Here is a 22,570-nt window from a genome sequence, read left to right as displayed (position 1 = left end):
TGGTAGGTCCGTGCAATGCATGTTTACGGTGAGTTCACTACATTTCCCATGATCCGACGCCACAGAACTGACAAGACGGAAATTGCAACTTTTGTTACAGATTTTTCAAGAGCCAGATAATTCTGTGCTGATCAGCCGGCGTCACTTGCGTCGTTACAACCGAGACAGCACTGGTGGACATTCAGTAGCGTCTTCACGCATGCAGTAACGTGAATAATAGTAACTTAATTCGTTGCAAAGTAATTGGTTTGACTAGAAGCCCTTGCTTCACAGTGGAAACGTAATCATCTCTCAAGCAAGCAAGGTTGATTCATTTTCATAAAAACATTCGTGCTGTTCCCACCACAACGATTCAGCTCTCGAGTAGTGTAGTGTCTTGCTCTGTTACACTCTTGGATCGACTCTATTGCTATCTCCAACATTTGACAACAGACCGACGGACTGAAGGTGGACCAAGGTGTACGGGAGGTCTTTTGCGATGTCTGGTTATACTGCTTTGTTTTTGGGTGTTTTCACGTCGTTTTTGGTGCCATGGACGGTGCTTTCCGAGGTCCACTCGGTTGTTCTAGACAGCCTTACTGGAAAACTGTCCCTCGAGCCAGGATTTCGAGCTGACTTCGTTGCATGGGCGAATTTTACCGATGACATACATAACACGGGGTAAGATAGCTGTAGTTACCTGAAACTTCCGTGATATGTGCAAGTCAGTCACTAGACAGTTAACGTTAGTTATGTTTCTTAGATTTTATTTAACCAGGGCTTGGAATTCGTAACTAGAGCTAGCTATGGTATCAGGCTAGGCAGCTTTTTGGCTTGCTAACTCATTGAAGGTTGACTAACAAGGGAATACTTGGTGCAGTTTGTGTCTGTAGCTCTGTGTAGCTGGGCTAGGTACCGAGCTACCCTCCCAGTATAGCTGATCTTAGCTAGCTATGTTTTCTTATCCTGGCTGTAGACATTTTGTCATCCCTCAAAATTCTTATGGATTACTTCAGGTGGGCCTACCTACAAGTGACAACCAGCGGTACCTACAACGACAGCCTACAAGCTTATGCAGCCGGTGTCGTGGAGGCTGCCGCAACGGCTGACGTGAGTGCAAACAAGTCTCTGAACATCGCATAATGACTTGAAACATTTACTTATACATTTTAAATACAAAAGATTTCTCCAGTTCAGAAATTGTTTTGGGTTGATCATTTGGAAGCTTTTGGACAAAATGGTTTATATCAGCTGTAGGAATTATGAATATTCTTGAAAGCACAGACAGACAAGAAATATGTTCGGATAGCAAATTACAGCTTTTTGTGCCTACTGACTTTTATAGTTGGCCTAGAAGTGATAGGCATGCACCAAAACTGTGGCATGTGCTAACATCTTCCAGCTCCTCTACAAACACTGGATGAACACAATGGTGGGCTACTGTGGACCGTTCAAGTACGAAAGTGGGTACTGCCAGCGGCTCAGGGACTATATCCTTACCAACCTGCAGTGGATGTGGCAGCAAATGGAGAAGGGAGAAGACTCGGAATACTGGCACCAGGTACTGTGGGCTCCTTAGGTAATCTGCACAGTAATGGCACCAGGTGCTGTCAGCTTGTTTAGTAGTCCAAATAGTAATTGAATCAGGTACTGTTTGGCTGGTTATCTGCTTTCACTATCATGTGGCACTACCTTAAAGGGATGAGCACCATATAGATAAGGAAGGATTTGTCCTGGTGAAGCCTGCACTGTCATGGTGACCTGTGACAGAAGAGGAAATTCACAAAAACCTCAGTCAGTCACATGCGTTATGCTGTAGAGGAAGTGTGGACTGTATGTGCTTATGGATGCAAAATGCAGATTTTTGTGGAAAAAAAAAAACTCCTCACAGGCCAGCTCTGCCCTCTGGGCTCCACAGCCACAGGGGCCACAACAGTGGTTTGTGTGATGTTTAATTTATTTCTTTATATTAATAATTATGGCACAAAGACAGCAGTCCAATGCTCTGCTTCATGGGACCAGCAGCAAACAGGTGAAATGAATTCCAGTCCCATTGACACAAAAACAGCACAACAAACAACCCAGCAGTATGGTCATGTTAAGTCCCCAACAAACCTTGTGTACCAGCAGCCCATCTTAAACACACAGCATTTGCAAATGACTGAAATTGATGTAAGCCCAATTACATAATGCTGATTACATCAGATTGCATCAACCAGCCCCAATGGCTACATTGTGTTTAAACTTTCAGTCATATGTATGTCCTCTCCCTCCTCTTCTGGTCAGCAGTTCATCTTGTTATGAAAATCTGCAAAGGAGGCTGCCTCATATTGCCTGTTGATGTTGCAGCATTGCCAAATAAAACAAAACAAAAACTGTGTGAGTGGACTGTGTGTAGCCTTAACACCAACATATCTTCTCACTAATAGAATTTTTTTTTCACTCAGAACACGCACACTATATATGGTATGCACATACAGTGGTGATATATATTTAAGAGTACACAACAGATAGGAAACGTCCTTCATAAAAACTCATTCTACCCAGAAGGGGAGGTGAGAAAACTTGGCAGTTGTCTTTGAACTTTAAAGATACTTTGGGACTAGTTTGGTTGTCTGAACAGGGAGACCAGTGTTCAGCATTTGTTGGTGGCTTACAACAATCGAGTCGTTTACAAATGTTGTTTGTTTATGGTATACAGTCTGTTGGGGCCTGCCATGCCTGAAGGGCTAGGTTGTTTGTAAATGCCATTTTGGTTCACTAGGACCTGCAAGACTACCTGTTTTTGGAGTCACCTGTTCACCATTGGGTCAATGAAGCAATGCTTTTGATGGTCGCCACTGTGCTCTTGTTTTTAATAAAACTCAACTGAACACACCACCGCTGGGGATCTGGTGGCTGCAGAACCCAGAGGACAGAACTGGTTTCAGAGGAGATCAGAGGGGAGAGTTCACCTTGGTTTCTAAGAACAGCACAATTAGCTACTAATTGTATAATTAATCAGGAGGTGACTATGCCAATTGTTTAAACACTACTGATAAATCAGTGCCTACAGTGACATCTGGAGGATGATGACTGAAATACTGATTTATATCCCAGCAGATCACGTGGTTGAGAAAATTATGTATATAAGATATGTAGGGTTCAGATAATTGTATCCCTTTTATTTCTTGCTGTCTGTCAGATCCGCTTGGCCTTGCTGCAGCTGAAGGGGCTAGAGGACAGCTATAATGACCAGGTGACCTTCCCCAGTGGCCCCTTCTCAGTCAACCCATTTGGCTTCTTGTGAGTGACTGATTCATGTGCCCTATGCCACATAAACTTTTCCCAAGAGAGAAGGTCTTACTGTGCTATGAGAGAGTGGTGACCACCAGCACCCTAAAACCCCTACCTTTGCTTTTTGGGCAGGCTGTTTCAGATGGGTGGTGACCTGGAGGACCTGGAGTCAGCCCTCAATAAAACAACTCAGTCGCGAACTCTGGGCTCAGGCTCGTGCTCTGCCCTCATCAAGCTGTTGCCGGGTAACAAGGAACTGCTGGTCTCCCATGACACATGGAACAACTACCAGTCTATGCTGAGGATCATAAAGAAATACTCCTTTGCCTACAGGATGACCCCTGAAGGTACCACAGTCCCTCCCCTGACTTTGCCTCACTGACTTGCCGTGTGTCAGACCTGCCTTATTTTGCCACAGTTGAATATTTTTGGTGACAACTGTGTGTTTATCTAAGATAAGTATGGACAACCCCATACATATTGATGGAGGGAGCAATGCCTTTTATTCACTTGTACTGACCATGCTAAACCAGCCATAGAAACCAGGAGTGAATTCAATAGGCAGTAATGTAAACAACATTTCTTATGAGCAAAGTCCACAGAGTGGTTACCGTTGGCCTGTTGAACTCAATCCATTTCAGCATTGGGACTAGTCAGTGGGACGTCGGATGCAACAGAATATTATTACAACATCTGCTGAGCTTTGAAAGACTGGAGTAAACGTCTTCTGGAGTAAATCTTTCCATTTGTTGTGATTTCAGGGTTGTGCCTGGGATCTGAGACAGTTAGGCAGTGTATTATATGATAATTGAAAGCAGTTGGACACATGGGCTGGCAATTTATAATTGGGGCTCTGTTGTGGGAATTGTGTTACTCATCAGAGGCTGCAAAATGATCAGTTATGCACAGTGAATGCAATAAAATACATTGTGAGTTGCATCAAAGACCTTTTTAGATGTTTATAAAGAACAGATCACGTGCAATGCGCATGCATTGTACTTCCTATTTTAATGAGCCCACGATGGCATTTTTTAAAAACTTGGTAAAATGACTTTCTAAATTTAAGAGAAAAGCTATTTTCATTTCTTTTATGTTTTGTTTCCAAGATTGAAGTTATTTCACAGAATTACAGAATAGTTCATAAAATACAGAATTATTGTTTACATAGATTTGAAAGTGTATTGTTATGTTTATAAGAACCTGAGAATCTTTTATATAAAACAGAATTTGTTTTTCAATACATTATAAAACTAATTTCATTTTCACTTACACTAATTTTACACTCCCTTTTAAGCTGCTCAATGAATGTTAAGTGAGTCTGTAAAGGTAAAACATCCTTGATTTTCAGTACCTTATGGTTAAGGTGTGTAGTCCAGTCCATGGGTGCTCTCCCTCTGATTTGCACAGAATGTTTCTTGTCAGATATGCATAATTGTTAAAGATTTTTGAAGGCCAACAATTCACTCAAGTAGGAAGCTCATTAGTATTGGAAATGGAAGTTGTAAATGTTAACAGTTTTGGTTGCACCATGCATGAAAATGATTAACTCTTGTATAATTTAGCCAAGGCGTATTGTCTTAAAACATTCTTAAAAGAAACCTCATGCTGAGCAAAGAAACATTAAAAGATTGAAAAAAAAAAACTAAAAGAGATGTTATTGCTTTTTAAAATCTCCCACTACTCAGCTGTACAACAAAGCTTCTGGTAGTTGCTTAGAAATATAAACAAGATTGTTTTGTTCAGTGTGCCTGTGTAATTTGCAGGTAACACCCCTATTCCTGGAGGGACCCAGGTTTTCTCTTCTTACCCAGGCTCCATCTTCTCAGGAGATGACTTCTACATTCTGAGCAGTGGGTTGGTAAGTGACAGAACAAAAAAACAAAAAGAATAAAATTCAGTTCAGTCAAGCTGTTTGAGCATTGTAATTTTATTTGGTTTGGATATCTCATTCCTTTGTGAATGGAATATAATTGTTTTTTGACACCCACAAGTCATAGTGAATATAGGCTTTATATGGGCTTTTAAAAGTCACAGCATATTTGTTATATAATGTAGGTATCTATAGCCAGGTGGATAGCTCAGGATCAGACAAGAAAACTAGCAAGCTACTAGAGTTGGTCTCACATGCAGTAATAATGTCACATCATGAGGGAAACTAATAGAAAACTAATAATTAAACTAATAATCTAGCCTTAGTCCTATTCCCCAGTATGTCAGTCTTACTGGTATCCTCTCCAGTGTCACAGCTTATCTCTCATACATAACAGGCACACAGATCACTATGTGGCTACCAAAAAAATTATACATGAACCTTCTACACAAACACTGCAACCTGTTCTGCCCATTTCCTATTCAGGTTACCCTGGAGACCACCATTGGCAATAGCAATGCTGCCCTGTGGAAGTTTGTCACCCCAAAAGGGACAGTTATGGAGTGGCTGAGAAATATTGTTGCCAATCGACTTGCTGAAGGTGGCAAGGACTGGGCTGCCTATTTCACCAAGTACAACAGTGGGACGTAAGACATTAACTGTTTCTCTATGCATGTGTCATATGTACTCTTTGAAGTGCTTTCAGTGGGCTGAGTTCTCTGTTTCCAAATAGTGTTCATGTGCCCTTTTAAATGAGGTACACCTGACAATCAGTTTGCCATGTTGTGTCCTGATTAAGCATGATTAAATGCTTGAACAATCTGCAGCGCAGTATGGACAAAGGTTGAACTCTAAAATCTGTTAGTGATATTTTAAGCCAACATATTGTGTAATGTTTCCAATATGTAATAGATCTTGTATCTCAGTGAGGTTTTTGATAACAAATTCCTTTGTATGTGTGTTGGTGTGTGTTTTAGGTACAATAACCAGTGGATGATTGTTGACTACAAACACTTCACTCCAGGAAAGTCAGACATCCAAGACCAGCTTTTCACAGTTTTGGAGCAGATTCCGTAAGTTAGAAGGCCTAGAAGTGTTGTTATATTCAGCAAATGCATTGAGCTAATTATATTCAGCAAAAATGGGGTGGCACAGTTCTGCTGCTGACAGTCAGATTCCTTTGCCACTGGTGAGGTGGAGAATGTAAAGACTGAGATGTACAAATGGAAGAAAAAGAAGCTACTGGTTAATGATGAGCAAATGAAAAAAAAATCATTTTATACATTTTCCTTGCAGTGGTTTGATTGTGTCTGAGGATAAGACCAAAGAGTTACTTCAGACAGGATACTGGGCCAGTTACAACATTCCGTAAGTACTGCACAGTGTGAAGAGCCTCATGCAGTGGTAATCAGTGGCTCAAGAGCCAATAACAAACAAACAAGATTTTAATATGCTAGTTTATTTTTCATTATAAGCTTACGGGTCCTCTCAGAGGTATTTCATAATCCCGTGGAAACATGATAAAATATTTTGCTTCGATTTTATAACAGTTTGTGCTGTTGCATAAATTCTACAAGTTCATTAATGAGCTTGTATAATCTCTTCTGAGCTTGTTCATGGGGAAAATCTGGGATAAACACAGGCAGAGGAGGAACCAGTTCATCAGCAATGAGAATATTAATGCTGAAATTGAAGCTAGGAATGAAAATCAGGGACTACATTAACATAGCATGTTGATTAAAGTTGTAAATATCAAAGTACATTGCAAGGTTCACTTTTGAAGAGAAATAAAATGTTATATATTTTATTATCAAGAAATTATTAAATTGCATTTTGTTTTGGGCTGCCTTTAATATTGTTGTGCTTTACTTACAGATACTATGAGGAAATCTTTAATGCCAGTGGCTGTCCTGAGCTAGTCCAGAAGTATGGAGACTGGTTCTCCTTTGACATGAACCCACGGGCCCAAATCTTCCGCCGCAACCATAGCCTGGTCACTGACATGGAGTCTATGATCCGCCTCATGAGGTCAGTCATTCGCCTGCACCAGGGCCATTCCTAGCTTTCTCCAGTCTCTGCTAAACCAAACGTACTGTTAGTGACTTCTTTGACACTCCCTACTCTTCCTTTTGGACAGAGATTACAAGCTTTTCTGTTGAAAAGGACATAGAAATACACTTTCAAGTGCTAAACTGATGACTAGAAATGACATGGGAGTGGGAAAAATGTCTGCATATTTTAACTTTAGCAATATACTGTAAATAGATCAATAAGCATGTACATTCAGCATTGTCATCTGATTGTCTAGCAGTGGGGTGCAAAAACTGATACAATGGCTAATTATGTAGCTAGACACTTTTTTCTCTCCAGATGTTACAAACCACCATTATTTATTGTGCCTTTCTTGGTCCAGATACAATAACTTCAAGGAGGATCCTCTGTCCAAGTGCCAAGGCTGTGACCCTCCCTTCAATGGTGAAAATACCATTTCTGCCCGCTCTGACCTCAACCCTAGCAATGGCACATACCCCTTTGGTGCCCTGAAGCAGAGACCACATGGGGGCACAGATATGAAGGCAAGTCTCTGAGAACCCTTTGCCACATCCCTTCTGTGAACAATAATTGAGGGCATCTCTAGCCAAGACATCTTAGTTCACTTGATCTGTTTAAATTGCCCAATAAAGCTGCAGTTCACTTTTTCTTACATTACATTACATTATTATCATTTAGCAGATGGTTTTTTTATCCATTTATACAGCTGGATATTTACTGAGGCAATTGTGGGTTGAGTGCCTTGCCAAAGGGTATAGCAGCAGTATCCCAGTGGGGAATCAAACATACAACTGTCCGGTTACGAGTCCTGCTCCTTAACCACTATGTAAGATAGTGCCATGCACAGAAATAATGTACATGGCACTATCAACATTAGAAAACTTTATACTGCATTCTTGGATGCTGTCTCAGTTTGTGGAGTTATGTTTATTGATGCTCTGTCTGTTTCTTCATTCCCACAGGTGACGTCGTATGCTTTGTTCAGGGACTACCAGCTCTTTGCAGCGAGTGGGCCCACCTGGGATCAAGTGCCTCCTTTCCAGTGGAGCAAATCCCCGTATAGTGGGCTGCTTCATATGGGACATCCTGACCTCTGGGCCTTCCCCACTGTTTCAGTCCGCTGGGGTTGAACTGTCCCATGCCCCACTGGTTCCATCAGCACCACAGGTCTCTCCACTGTGAGGGCTAGGTCACATCAGGAGCTCAAGAAACCTTGATCACATTTGGAGAGAACGCACATAATAGAATAGGGAGAATTAAAGCCCAGAAACACAAAGTTGGAGACTGATGAATTAGTTGGAATTTTTTATGGATAACACATAGCAGGCTGGGATTTACTGCACAGTGTTGAAAAATGTTCTGCTTTTTATTGATTCTTAATTTTGCATCCTAAATACTGTAAAATATGCAAGGACGATTTTGTAATGACCGTGCCTCTAATGACTGCACTGTTCATTTTAGCAATATATTAAATGTCACCTGAAGTTGGCTGCTATTAAAAAAGGGGTTTTTTCAGGTGCTTTCCAAATGGTGGCAGTAAGTCAAGATGCTTGTGCAGGCCTTATCTCAAGCACATTGTTTTGTAAAGTTCATGTGTTGAAGAAGCCTCTGACTTCTCAATAATAAATGTATATGAATTACACAATTATTGTGCCGTTATTCAGAGAGCCCCTATAATCATTGTAGGGATTAAGTTGTAGGTGCTGCATTAATTATGACCGAGAAAAGAACATTCTCTTAACTGTCTGATAATGTTTCAGATGGTTTGCATTACTGTTTTTCATTCTCTTGAATTTCATTCATGAGGTATTGTTTTCATGTAAGAGTTCCAGGCAGTGGAAGGGATATATATAGGAATTGGCCTATAATTGGCAAAAGGTGCGAAAGTATCAGCTCAACAAACCTTGTGGCTGGTTAGCCTTTTTTCAGTGTATATTGCAATACATATAATAATGATTAATTAACATGAAATTGCCAATGTAATTTTTACTTTTTACATCCATAGCTCAATTTCTGAAGTGAAAGGTTTGTCCTATCACAGGTAGGGTTCTCTCATCAATCTAGAACAGCGTTTCCCAACCCTCTCCTGGAGGACCCCTTGTCCTGCATGTTTTAGATCTCTCCCTGCTCCATCACAGCTGATTCAAATGATCAGTTTGTTATTAAGCAACCTCAGGAGTTCATAACAAGTTGATCATTTGAATCAGCTGTGTTAGAGCAGGGAGAGATCTAAAACATGCAGGACAAGGGGTCCTCCAGGAGAGGGCTGGGAAACACTGGTCTAGAAAGTCAAATTTGGAAATACTAATCATAATGACACAGAATAATGAAATTTGAGACAAATGAATGATGAAATGTAATTGAGAGATACCTAAAGTTATTTGTGGGGAGTAAAATGTGGCCATTTCTGTGATTTAGATTTTTGTGGATTGTTCTGACTGTTTTAATCTTGTACTATAAATAGTGTCTGGTAATGATGTATAATCCAGTAATGAGACTGCTCAGTTGACATACTGTTACCAATCGCTATGTAAACTTCAATTCCAAGTTGGGCACCACGTATATAGACATCAAACACTTGGTTCAGAGACAGCCACAGTGAACAGAGGCAATGTTAGGAGAGTTGTCCGTGGGTTTAAGATGGCATCTTTTTTGTGAAACATACATATATTTACATTCACATGTAGCCATTTCGCAGATGCTCTTATCTAGACCTGGTGGTGACTTGGCAATCTGCCCCAAATATTCCTATTTCATATTATGGCCATGACGCACAAACATGAAAAAGTTAAGGTAGGGAATTGTTCACATCTCGTCAAAAATGCCACTATATTGCTACCCACAGGATGAAAAAAAAATGCAGAAATAGGCATGGCAGGATTAGAACCTACTGTTTTACTATATAAAAAGGTTTGCCCCCTCGCCATTTTTAGCTGCCCCCTCAATCATTTCAACGTGGCGCCGGGCCTGGGTTAGGCATTGTATGGAAGAGTTTTTAGGGACAGTGTGATTTTTTTAAATGCATTTTGAGGTTATAGTCAATTTTTTGAGAAAACTTGTATATATGGAAGTGTTTTGTGTATATGTATGGAAGTCAATAATATGACTATACATAAAAGTTTCATGAGTATACATAAAATGCGTGTGTGAGAGCATTTCAGATAAATGTGTAAGGATTTCAGAAGTATTTGAGTGTTTCATATGAATGCGTGCAAGGTAAAGTCTGAATTATGCACCACACCATGCCTGATACACAATGACCACCTGAGACACATGCCTGATAGCAGCCAGTAAACTCACTGTTGGTATACATTTGTAATATCTTTTATAACCTTATCTTAATGTCATTATGTCATTGCTGATTTTTGAAGTGTTGCCTCTGCAGAGAGGGTTTCTCCTAAATACTGCAATACTCTTTAAATATTATTAGCAATTGGTTTAAAATTCTTTTAATGCCTTGTGGCCGATATGTGACATTATAATTACATTATAAATCATCAGAGGGAATTCCTTAGTATTTGAAGGTCCACTATGCTGTTAAAAATTCTGTGCACATTCACTGTCTGTGATAGTGTGAATATCAGCTGTTGCGATGTTTACATTGAAAGTATCAAGCCACACGGAAAATGTAAAAATTCGTGAATATGCTTAGACTTTTGCGCATGACTTCCTCAAACAGGACCCTCCCACTGATGTTCTATGCAATATCCAGATATTCAACTCAACTAGTGACTCCCTTGTATCGGCGGTTCTAGGCCTGTCTCCGTTGCAGTGTTAGCTGTTGATGCTCCCTTTTGAGATCATGTCACTTCACGGATATTTCTGTAACCAAATCAAACAATGTACAGCACGCAAAAAGCTTCAAAAACAACAGATACAACTTTCAGCTTGAAGGACATAAAGTTGAATATCGTTTCAAACCATAGAAAATCTATGTGCCTTGCTTTGCGTCTCTCACTTGGGTTTTTATTCAGGACGTGTGCTCCTAAAATGTTATAGTCAGCGAGCTAGTCGTACTTTGGTCAGAAATGGCCGGGGCACAATGTAAGCTTGCTAACGTCTGGAAGATTTTCTCTTACAGGCATGGATAGGATTTTATGCGAATTCAATTTATGTACGGGTACTCTAGTTCTCGAGCTGTCTCTCTTTTAACGTTACGATAGCTAGCTAGCAGTGTAAGCGTATAGTCGTTCTGGGAATCTGCTCAGTCGGGGTATGTATGTAGGCTAATCTAACTAAATAACACACTAACATTACCTGACTGTTTGTTGTTGTAAAACCAGTTTCCAAAGCGTTTTGTACATAGCTAGCTAACGAACAAACTTAATGCAGCTGTAAAGTTAACGAGTTAACGATAATCGCTTAATATTCGTACGAAAAGCAGTATATCCTAATCACCTAATCGTCTGAAGACGAACTAAACTAATCTTAAATCACAAGTAAATTAATTTGCTTTTGGTTATCAATCTACAATCGTTTTCACTGTTTGCCTTATTGCCATCAAAAAGTATTATGATGCTTAAAACCAATGTATAAAACAAACGTAAACACCTTCACTGCGTAAAAAGTTTACATATACTATAGTTCTTGTGAATTACTGTAAAATGTCAATCATGTTGTGGATGCATTTATTAGCTGTTAAAGAGTTTTATGTTAACATCCGTCATATATTACGGTAAACACTGAACAACGGAAAGTAAAAAGGGACAAATGAAATTCGCGTTTCATAAAGAAATTTTATACTTTATCTTACCTGCAGACGTGTGTTATGGTTATTTATGAAAGTTAAAAACAAATTTGTGAAAGCTGGGCACAATCTGTTTTGCATAGGGAGCTCCATTTATTATGATATCTAAAAAACCCCACAGATACTGTTCTTTTCAGACCGACTTTCTGCAATGATCCGACTTGCAGATTCATATCCTGTTGTTATCTGCTGGAAAGAAGTATTTGCCAGCTAGCTGCCATTTAACTATGTCAAACTGAAACTGGGCAGTTGTTAGTGACAGCTTATCTTTCTTTTTAGGTGTTCTTGACATTTGCAATGGGAACGTGGCAGCCCCTAGGGAATTTGAAGAATTACCTGGAGCATCATCCACCATCCATCGTTTTTCTCGTGTGCTTATTCACATTGGCTGTTACTTTCATTAGCTTTGGAGCATACATCAAGGATCATGAAGTGAGGAACCCAGATGTAGCTCAAGTGAGTTTCATTCTTTTGTTTTACATAAACTATAGAAGTATGATTGAAAAATGTGGGACAAGTTGTAAATTGTGCAAATCCCTTAGCAAGCTTGTTTTGTGTAGACAGGCAGAAACTGTTGGTAAAGTATATATATAAAAAAAATAATTGTTGTTTCTTGTTGGTGGCATTCAGGTTTCAAAGTATTCAATTGGTCTGAGATCTGGTGACTGAGACAACAGTGGCATATAGTTTATACCATTTTCATGATCACTGATGCTTCCATGCCCATTCATGCCCTGTGGATGAGGGCCTTGTCATCCTGGAAGAGACCACTCCCATCAGGCTAGAACTGCTATCACCATAGGATGAAGGTGGTCACTCACAGTGGCTTTTTATTTCTTGGCAGTTGTCTTCTTACCATCTAAAGAGTCGAGTGGATCTAAATCATCCCAGAAAAATTAACCCCCCACCATAAAAAAGCCATCAGAACCCTTCACCACTGAAAACTAGCAGTAGTATCTGTAGGTTTCTTTTGGTGTACGCCACATATGTTGAGCTTGTTGAAAACAGGGTGAAGGATATCTTATCTGACCGTATGGCTTTTTTCCACTGCTCAGTAGACCACTGCCTGTGTTCTTTACTTAACTTGCAAATGTGCATTTTAGCTGTAAAAAGAGGGTTATGCCCTGTAACCTGAACACAGTATCCCTCTCTGTGAAGTTCTCGACAGACTGTTCTTGATTAAACTGCCTGCTTACACCCTAGATTTATGTTTGTAGTCAGTGTTGCTTGTTTTGCGTTGCTTCTCAAACCAGTGAATGGAATTCATGGTTAAGCAGTATGCAACCAGTTTCCCCTAATTCAACCAGTTTCCCCTAATTAGTGATGTGTTTCCTTTAGATTTACATGGCAACATCGCCTTCATTGTGAAACACCAGCAAGTTAAGCAGTCTTTGTCACTGAGGTAGGGCTGGGCGATATAGACATCGCGATATATCAAATAGCTATTTTTAGTGCAATAACAGCAATCTCCGGTATGTGGCGTTTGGTTTCTTCCCATATTGTTTTCCCTTAAATCATACCTAATGCGGGAGTACACCTCCAGTTTTCCGAGGCCATGTGAAATGCTTCTGGGGGGAAAAACACCACTCGTATATTCAATGTTGATATCACAGCAACAACTTCCATGTGGTAGATAGAAACACAGGCTACAAAGATAAAGAGTGAAAACATATGCTGTGTCTAATCCATACAATACATATGCTATGCCTAAAACAAATGCATAATATGTAAGTTAACCAACATATAGATAGAAGTGATGTTTTTCTGCCCTGGAAGGCAGAAGCACTTCACTGAACTTTGGAGGTGTGCTCCCGTATCAGGTATGACTAAAGGGAAAAAACACGGGAAGAAACCTAACGCCACATACCGGAGATTGTTGTTACTGTGCTAAAACTAGCTATTCGATATATCTCGACAGCTATATTGCCCAGCCCTACACTGAAGCTCCTGCCAACTGTGACTCAACAATCGCCTCTCTTTCAAAGTTACTGAAATTTCTTCCTCTAGCTATAGTAGCCAAAATAATGGGCGGTTGTGCCTGTCCAGCATCCCTTTCATTCAAGTGTTTTTTTATTTAAACAGTTACCTATACAGTATTTTTACCTCCCTTTGGAAGATCAGAATACGCACTCCTGTGTTTTCTTACATTTTTAGGACTGGAACCAAATTCTGGCTTCTCTTGCTAGTCTGAAGTTCTGTGTATTCAACAATGAGACGGACGCAGAGGCTGTATCTCTGAATCAAGAACACGTGGTTGCCTCTCCTCCGCTGGTTGAGCATGAGACTGCAGATGGAATCCCTTCCAACTCTTCTGATGTTCCCCTTGCTTCCACTCACCTCTCCCTGTTGGTGCCACTAGCCTTAACTGAGAGCAGTCAAGGCAGAAGCCCAGCCAGTCTCCATACCACACTATTGGGAAGTGAACTGGGGCTAAAGGGTGAGGGTCACCTCTGCAGTTACTCACTTCCACAGTTTCAGATCCCTTTCCATATCAGTTATTTCACTCATTTTCAAATGTATCGCTATGTTTTTGAATGCTACTAGTTGATGTTGTTATGTAAAATTACATAGAAGTATTGTATCTAGTTACCTTGACTAGTACATAGCTGGGAGTACTGCCAAAGCAGGGAGACAAGCTGTTTAATAGTGCTTAAAAATATAAATTAATTATGATCATTAATGTTTCCCTAAGCCTTAATTTTGTTGTAATAGCCATGAGAAATTGATAGTTCTCCTTGTCACCGTTGTCTGCTCTAGTAAAACATAACAACTTTAATAACTTCTCTAATATTTTTTCATCATTATTGTCATGAATGAAATGGATTTTCATCAGTTTAATACAGTAAAAAATACAGTAGCTTGGATGTGACAAATTACACACTAGCATATTGTACTACCCTACCCTACTAAATGTTTTAGTACATAGTATACTTAGTACATGCATAAGTACACAAGTACATAGAAATACATCAATTGTGAGTGCAACTGTGAGCACACTGCATCTTAATTCTACATTGGTAATGGTAATTCATCTGGTAATTTGCTATTATAATATATACTTCAATTACAACTACCACTAGCATGTTAACTTACATGACAGTACATCAAATCATTATATTAGTGTGATACCAATTGAAAACAAATGTGATGTTTGATATATACAAATGGATGTTCACTACCTGAGTTCTTACATGGACTCAACACCACCCTTCAAATGATTCATCATTTTTTCACTTTGAATTCCACCATAAAGCCACATCCCTTTTATTTTGCAAAGAATTCTATGATGGGAGAAATCTTCCCAAGGGAGCAACTGAGGGCACCCATTGAAAGTTCCCATTGGAATTGGGATGCCTTTGGCCACATGGCAGAGTGCCATTTTGAGAGGAAATGCTTAGTGAAAACTACATAGTATGCTCAGGTGTGATTTGGGACACCAGCTTTATGTAACCACTGTTGAGAAGTTAACATTTTACACTTAGTTGGATATCATATTAACAACATATAATTTTGCTAACAAGGTTTTTTTCATATAGCTAGTAGGCCCGAGAAACATGTCACAATGGTATTTAGCTAGCCAGCTAAACAGCCTTGAAAATGCATAAAAATACAAACTGAGCCAAGCTAGTTAAATGTCAGTTATTAAAGTGATCGTCACTCTCTGTAAAGTTGACAGAACTCATTTCTTGTATATGGACTTGTATGTCTCTCTTCCTTTTCATTTAAAGGTCCTGCTGGAAAAGAGACCTTGAACTTGACACTGCTCTTCTACTCTCAGCCTGAGCTGACCAGTAGTGGGTCGGGTGGTGAGATTATACCGACAATTACTTGCCTGAGGGTCACTGCACCTACATATATCCTGCCCAAAACTCCGTAAGTAACTCATGGAGACAATTATGATGTAGGAAACAAAGAATTACAACAGTTGAGGGAAAAGTGGTTATTTTAAATGTGCATGTTGTTAAGAACAGTGGCAAGTACAACTGATTAGATCAGGCAGGCTATTTTGTAAGTAAGCATTCTGAAGTCTGCTTCCACCAATGAGTCTAATTTGATGGCATGTCAATTGCACAGTACAGAAAGACTACCCATAAGTATCAAATTGAAGTTCTGAAACCACTTCAGTTACATCTCCGAAACTTAAGTTTGTGTTTCCATACATACTGACACTATTGTTGGGATTGTTTTGCAGTCCTGGACATTTCAGTCTTGAAAGTCTGCCAATCACACTGTAAAATGGTGCATGTGATAGTTTGGAACTATCCAGTGTGAATCATTTCACATAGATACTCTGAAAAATATGAAAATGAGAATGGCATGTATTTTTATGCTGGTAGTGGAAATATAAGTGAATGTTTCTTTATGTCAACAAGAATTTGAAGTCCCCATAATGTCTCTTGAATGTATGTACTTGAAATGAGTGATAGAAGTAATGTTGTGACAGGGTGGTTGTGATTTTTATTCAGTTATTACAAATTAATTTCCTCAGTTCAGATTCACATTTTTTATTCTCACTTTCTACAAATATTAATCCTGAAGGTGAACTATTTTTTACCCGATAGCCATCCTCCTGCATGCCCAGTCAGTGAAGATGAGGACTCTGATCACTCCCCCTTGACGGCCATCACCTCAGAACAGAGAAACCCAAATCCCCAGCATGCTTTGGACTGCTACTCTATGGACTTTACACCTAATCCTAGCCTCACTGTTATGCTCTCGCAGGTGAGCACACCAGGGTAATTTACAGGAGACTGTTGTCCACTGAAGTATGACTTTGGCCATGAGGACTCGGAAGAATGGAAAACTTGTATGAGCCTATGCCATAATATGTCTTTGTGCATGTGAAATTGTAATTAAGTGGTTGGGGCAGTCCTTGAATTCACTGGTTTGCAGCTACTTACATAGTTGGCATTTTCATCCTATGATCACATGGTAACACTATCCATCCAATTAATCATGTGGAATCCAGTTAAGTAATCACTAGAGGGGGGACAGTACTACTAAGTGGTGCTAGCAGTCTTCAAACACTGTTACCTATGGCAATGAAAGGAGTTGGACTGGGGGCTTTGGAGCACCAGGTGAATATCAGTTGCTTAACATTTACAACACACTAGGAACACTGAGCTACTGAACATGTCATCATCCCAATGATACATGTTCACAGCTTTGAGCGTACACTAGTTGGGATTCCTGATGTCAGATTACAAAAATGTGATATTATGATGAAAAAAATGAATATTTATTTTCCTTTTCATGCATCGTAAACATTAGTGATCTTTGACATCTGCAGGGGGAGCGGGATCTGGCTGGACACCATTTGATGATGGTCAGCGTCTGTCTGCTGAGTATATGTGGTGTGCTTTGCTTTTTTTGGAGCCTCTCTTGTTCCAAATCGCGGAGGTTCCATGGTAATGGACTGGACTTACAGAAGGTAACTTGTTATTGTTGTCTGCAGGTTCTTGTTATACTCCTGCTCCTGAGTATCTTTTTATTCAGTATCCTAACTGCTGTGGAAGCTCAGCATAAGTGTCTAAAGTGTAAATATTCCACTGAATTCTCCATAAAAAAGGGAAAAACTTGCTAACATTAGTTTTTCAATTGATTATTTAATAAGAATCCTGTTTAATGATTTGATGGCCATTGGTGCTTTCCATACAAACATGTTATGACATATACACTATATGGACAAAAGTATTCGGACGCCTGACCATTACACCAACAGGGACTGTAATGACATTGTATTCAAATACATATACTTTAATATGGAGTTGGTCCCCCTTTTGCAGCTATAACAGCTTCCACCCTTCTTGGAAGGCTTTCCACAAGATTTTGGAGTGTTTCTTTGGGAATTTGTGCCCATTCATTCTGTAGAGCATTTATGAGGTCAGGCACTGATGTTGGACGAGAAGGCCTGGCTCACAATCTCCGCTCCAGTTCATCCCAAAGGTGCTCGATGGGGTTGAGGTCAGGGCTCTGTGCGGGCCAGTTCTTCCACACCGAACTCATCAAACCATGTCTTTATAGTCCTTGCTTTGTGCACTGGGGCACAGTCATGTTGGAATAGAAAAGGGCCTTCCCAAAACTGTTGCCACAAAGTTGGAAGCATAGCATTGTCCAAAATGTCTTGGCATGCTGAAGCATTAAGACTGCCCTTCACTGGAGATAAGGGGCCTAGCCCAAACCCTGAAAAACAGGTGTGGCCAAATACTTTTGTCCATATAGTGTAGGTCTAAGCATTAAACAAATTTGAAATATGCAATTCAATTTTGTTCAGTACTGTTGTGCTGTGCAAAGAGTTTCATTGTTTTTAATGTAATGTTTTGTTTTTTTTTTTTTTCAGGAACCATTGATCGACTCCTGAATGTTGTCAGTGCAAACAAGACTTTTAAAAACACTGATGAATGTTGTAATTCATTATTTTTTTTAAAAAAAGCCTTTTTTCCTTCCAGTTTTTTTTACCCAATCAACAGTAGAGCAAACACATTAAAATGTAGCAGGGATGAACAAGAGGGGAAAGACGGAGTGGGAGAAATGCAGGAGCACAGTAGAGGAAAGGAGACATTTAGATAGAGGTAAAAGGTCTGACTGAACATTGTAATCATAATTTCAAGTTTATCATACATAGTTGTGACCCACTGAAATCAGGAGGATGGGAATGCAAACTTCCATTTGAATGCAAAAGGAACTACAAAATGATGCAACCTCATATAGTATCAGATAAATGTGTGGTGAATAACATCTTCAGGGTTATACATATGGCTGTTATTGGATTTAGTTTTTTAATGCTTTTTTCCTCTTTATGCAACCATATGGAATTGCTAATTCCACATCAGACTCCTATCACTGTGAGAAATTCTGCACTTTTGCAGCAGTGCTTAAGTGAGATGAATGAAATCTTTAGATACACTTTCATGCAATCAATGGACATTTTTCACACTACAAGTCACACAGTGGAGCTAACCTCAGCTGGGCAGCAAACAGAGGACAGGGGCTATGCCTGGTCGTTGACAGCAAATGACACGTCTGCTTTTGAGTCCAGGCTGTAAGGGTCAGTCTGAAATCAAGATGAGTGGCTAGCTGTGTGAGCCACTTGGGAGCCTCCAGTTATTGGATTGAATTTATCAGTCCATTATCATGAGAAAAGGCTTTAAAGAGGAAAATATACAGTATTCTGAATAATTGCTGTTTTGAATCACATGATATGATTTCATGAGTTAAATACATGAGAGTATTTTTCAATTAAGGAAATCTATTGATAGTAACAGTTATATATCCATCACTTACGCTTTGTTCAATTTATTTGTTGCTAATTAAAATGATAAAATCTGGTTTCATAACATATGCAGATGTGTAGCCTTAAAGTTTGTTTCCTGATACATTCTCGTTGTTTAAAAAAATGTGATTAATTTTCCAATTGTCCAAGCCAGAAAATGTGATAATAGATTTGGAGATTATTTTAATAAATTTACAACTGATATAACTTGAAAATGTATGAGTTCATACATATTGCTATTCATGTCCAGCATCTCTGGTCTCAGCTAAATGTATCCCTCACTTCTGCATTCACTTAAATGTTGAAGTGAATTCAGCAAAATTTGCATCACAGGTAAATCCTGTAAAGGTAATATTTTTCATGGGCCACTGAGTTTCAAGACAAAATTTTTGGAACAATAAAAATTACTAATTGTCCTAAGTCCCCCAAACATAAATGACTGGAAATTGTAGTGCCAGTGGCTGTCTCTGTATGTTTTCTGTGACTCATGGTTTGACTCCTACTTGTGTGGCGTGATACTCATTTTCAGTTTTACTGGTTCATTAGTTTCACACCAAATACCACAAACCATAATGAAAGATGGAAATAAAAAAAAATACCACAAACCATTTTGGTAGTTAACCATTAAAAAATTATATACCATTCTTGCTTAAATCTTCATACCCATTTTACAATGTTTCAGAGTCATAGTCATATCTGGGATTGTCTGCACATCCCTGAGGAGTTATTTCACCATCAATTACTGTGTATATTCTATGCAATCAGGAACTACTTATCTTCAATTTTTCTCATCCTTCTCAACCTTTTAAAATGAATAACATCACCTGCATCATTTAGTCACAAGTGGCAGTTTTCTCTTCCAGTGTTTGGCTATTTACATTCTCTTTTAGCTAGCAAAGTAAGTCCGCAGACCTCAGTGTGAATAAAATTAAAACAAAACTTCTCCCTCCACCCATGCTGTGTCTGTTCGCTGTAGAAAAGATTTTACTTGAGGAAGATCCAAAAACAAAGGCTACTTGTTGTTAAGTGCAGCAACCTCCTTGTTTGTCATGTCCATGAACATGGCTACTTCTATCAAATTCAGAGTACACTTTTAACTTAAGACAATGGTAAGTGTAAACTACCTTTTTAGTCTGGCCACTATTTCACTATTTTTTGCACAACTACACTATGTAACATATAAGCGATTTAGGTACCCCTATAAAATTAGCTTGTACATTTTATTTTAGATTGTATTCACAACATGTACCACACCATGAAATTTAATTATTGGTAGCTAACTAATGTCAAGGATTATTGTGGCAAAAACTAGTGCAATTATGAATTACTTCAGAATACATAAATAAGTAAATAAGGCTGAAAATGGATTGCTCTTACTGTCCAGGTACATAAAAAGTTGAAAACTGACTGAGCTCTAGGTTTCTAGAAAGCTAATGTAACAATCTTGAAAATGAACTCATTTTGCCAGCTAGCTGACAAACTGATAAGATTTACAATTACTTTAAGATTACAAGATTCCTCTAACTGCCTAGCCAGCTACTTATATAAAAATGTTGAAACTGTATTGATCTGTTTGCTTGCTAGCAAGCAAGCTTCAAAGCTGACCAAAGTCAGCTGCCACCTAGCAAATATGGTTGAGTTGACTTGCTCCATATCATTTGTATTGCCCCAAATAATTTTGATATATTACATAAATACAATGTCTACCATTACTACTGTTAGAATGGCCATAGTATATACAATCCAGACAGTGCAACAAAACAGAATTACTTCGATATGAGTAAAGCACAGGTATTTGATGGGAAACGGAGAATAACATTGGTATGTAATTGTTGGTAATTGTTCAAACATATATTGTACAATTACAACATTTACATAAATATCCTCCAACAAGCTGCCACAGCTGAATGGCATGCACTTTTCATTGACTGTCCAATATTTTACACTTTGAAAAACAGTGCCACTTAACATTGTAGAATTTAGGAAACAACTGGGTAGGTCTGCGTTGGAATACTGCTTATTCAGTTTATATTTAGTAATGCAATCTGACATTGTTTGATATAACTTGATTTCATATTGATAGCAGTAATGTAAACGGCAGCCCTATTTTGCAAGCGTTTTATTAACTTGTTGGAAAAATGGGGACTTCATTCGTGAACTGGTTTTGCGTTTTGTGGCGATCAGGGTTATGAAAACGACCCGGATTATGCTTGATCAAAACACATGGCAGCCATTTCATGGAACTATCATTGTAGTATTCGCTAGCTAACCTCGTGGACGTACAACATGGCTGATGGGACACTGCATATTAACGTTTGAACACCACTCCATGCAGTTCATTTCCCAGTTTACCACATTAGTTAAATCATTTGGTAGTTAACTGTCAAAGGGTCAAAGGTTAAAACACGCAAACTGACCACCAAAACACGAGCCGGCCACTTTAAAATAAACACAAGTTAGAAAACTAGAACAGGTCGCTAGCTAACGGTAACTAACAGGTACTTACATCCTGTATAACTATCCAGTGCTAAATTAAGAATACGACTTCTAGGTATTAGCTCTAACTATCGTATTTACAACACCGTTAGCTTGCTAGGTTCCTTGTGGCAACTAGTTAAGTGGCGATGCAGTTAGTTATGGGATATGTTAGCATCTGGTTGAAATGAGCTAGCTAATTAACTAACATTACGTAACGACGACTGCTAGTATAGTTGGTTACAGCCAGTGAGATAATCATAATAGGGGTAACTAGGTTGCTAGTAAACGTTACCAAAACGAACAACATCTTGCCAGATATCTAGCCTGCTAATAACTTTAATGAACAGCTGCCAACGACGCAGATCTTACAAAAGATGACTTTTAGGTGGCTAGACAGAGGTGAGTTAGATAACACCTACAAAGAGCAGACAAAAAGAAACGTTACTCAACAGGACGTACCAAGGTAAACTAACTGACTAGCACGCCATGCCGGGGACACCTAATGGTAACGTTAATGTAAAGGTACAACGGAAATCGACTAAAACAAAAAGTCGATTTTCTGTATTGTGCTCCAGCAACAGGGGACATCGACTGCCACTGCTATTACGGTTACATTACCAGAGGGTAAAATATTTGGAACGAAAACGAGGAGGGAGGACGTAGCTCTTTCCCGTCTTCTTCTCAAAAATTCAAAATAATTATTCCCTTGTCGCCCGTCTTTGTGTTGATGTTTACTGACGGCTTGTTACCAACTTTCCGCTGCACTATCGCCACCTACAGAGTTGGAGTGTGGATCAGAGCCATTGGGAAGCCTTTACTGTGGATGGTAGTCCTTTGAACCCGAGAAAAGAAACAAAGAAATATGAATTTATTCATAACCCTCTCGACTCTTTCG

General features: G+C 39.2%; 2 protein-coding genes across 4 annotated transcripts; both read left to right on the top strand.

Annotated features, from left to right (window-relative positions):
• Window positions 1-145: 145 nt before the first annotated feature.
• plbd2 (phospholipase B domain containing 2) lies at window positions 146-8,743 on the top strand. The gene is made up of 12 exons (XM_036526922.1): window positions 146-660; window positions 996-1,089; window positions 1,382-1,540; window positions 3,164-3,264; window positions 3,388-3,602; window positions 5,019-5,113; window positions 5,612-5,772; window positions 6,103-6,198; window positions 6,422-6,493; window positions 7,001-7,153; window positions 7,539-7,701; window positions 8,140-8,743. The coding sequence occupies exons 1-12, from the start codon at window positions 479-481 to the stop codon at window positions 8,305-8,307; spliced, it is 1,659 nt and encodes a 552-aa protein (XP_036382815.1). The 5' UTR covers window positions 146-478; the 3' UTR covers window positions 8,308-8,743.
• Window positions 8,744-11,136: 2,393 nt separating this feature from the next.
• Window positions 11,137-19,114, top strand: zgc:158398 (uncharacterized protein LOC568894 homolog). Of its 3 annotated transcripts, none has more exons than XM_036526934.1 (7): window positions 11,137-11,221; window positions 12,204-12,380; window positions 14,079-14,361; window positions 15,653-15,797; window positions 16,487-16,646; window positions 17,215-17,355; window positions 18,265-19,114. In XM_036526934.1, exons 2-7 carry the CDS (start codon window positions 12,222-12,224, stop codon window positions 18,283-18,285), a joined length of 909 nt encoding a protein of 302 aa, XP_036382827.1. In that variant the 5' UTR covers window positions 11,137-11,221; window positions 12,204-12,221; the 3' UTR covers window positions 18,286-19,114. The 3 variants fall into 3 exon arrangements, with proteins under 3 accessions (XP_036382827.1, XP_036382826.1, XP_036382825.1); XM_036526933.1 differs by having other exon boundaries at window positions 11,137-11,291; XM_036526932.1 differs by having other exon boundaries at window positions 11,137-11,390.
• Window positions 19,115-22,570: the final 3,456 nt, after the last annotated feature.

The sequence above is a fragment of the Megalops cyprinoides genome, chromosome 4, assembly GCF_013368585.1.
Source record: "Megalops cyprinoides isolate fMegCyp1 chromosome 4, fMegCyp1.pri, whole genome shotgun sequence".
NCBI lineage: Eukaryota > Metazoa > Chordata > Actinopteri > Elopiformes > Megalopidae > Megalops > Megalops cyprinoides.
The sequence above is the reverse complement of the archived record's forward strand: the minus strand, read 5'-3'. Positions and strand labels throughout refer to the sequence as shown.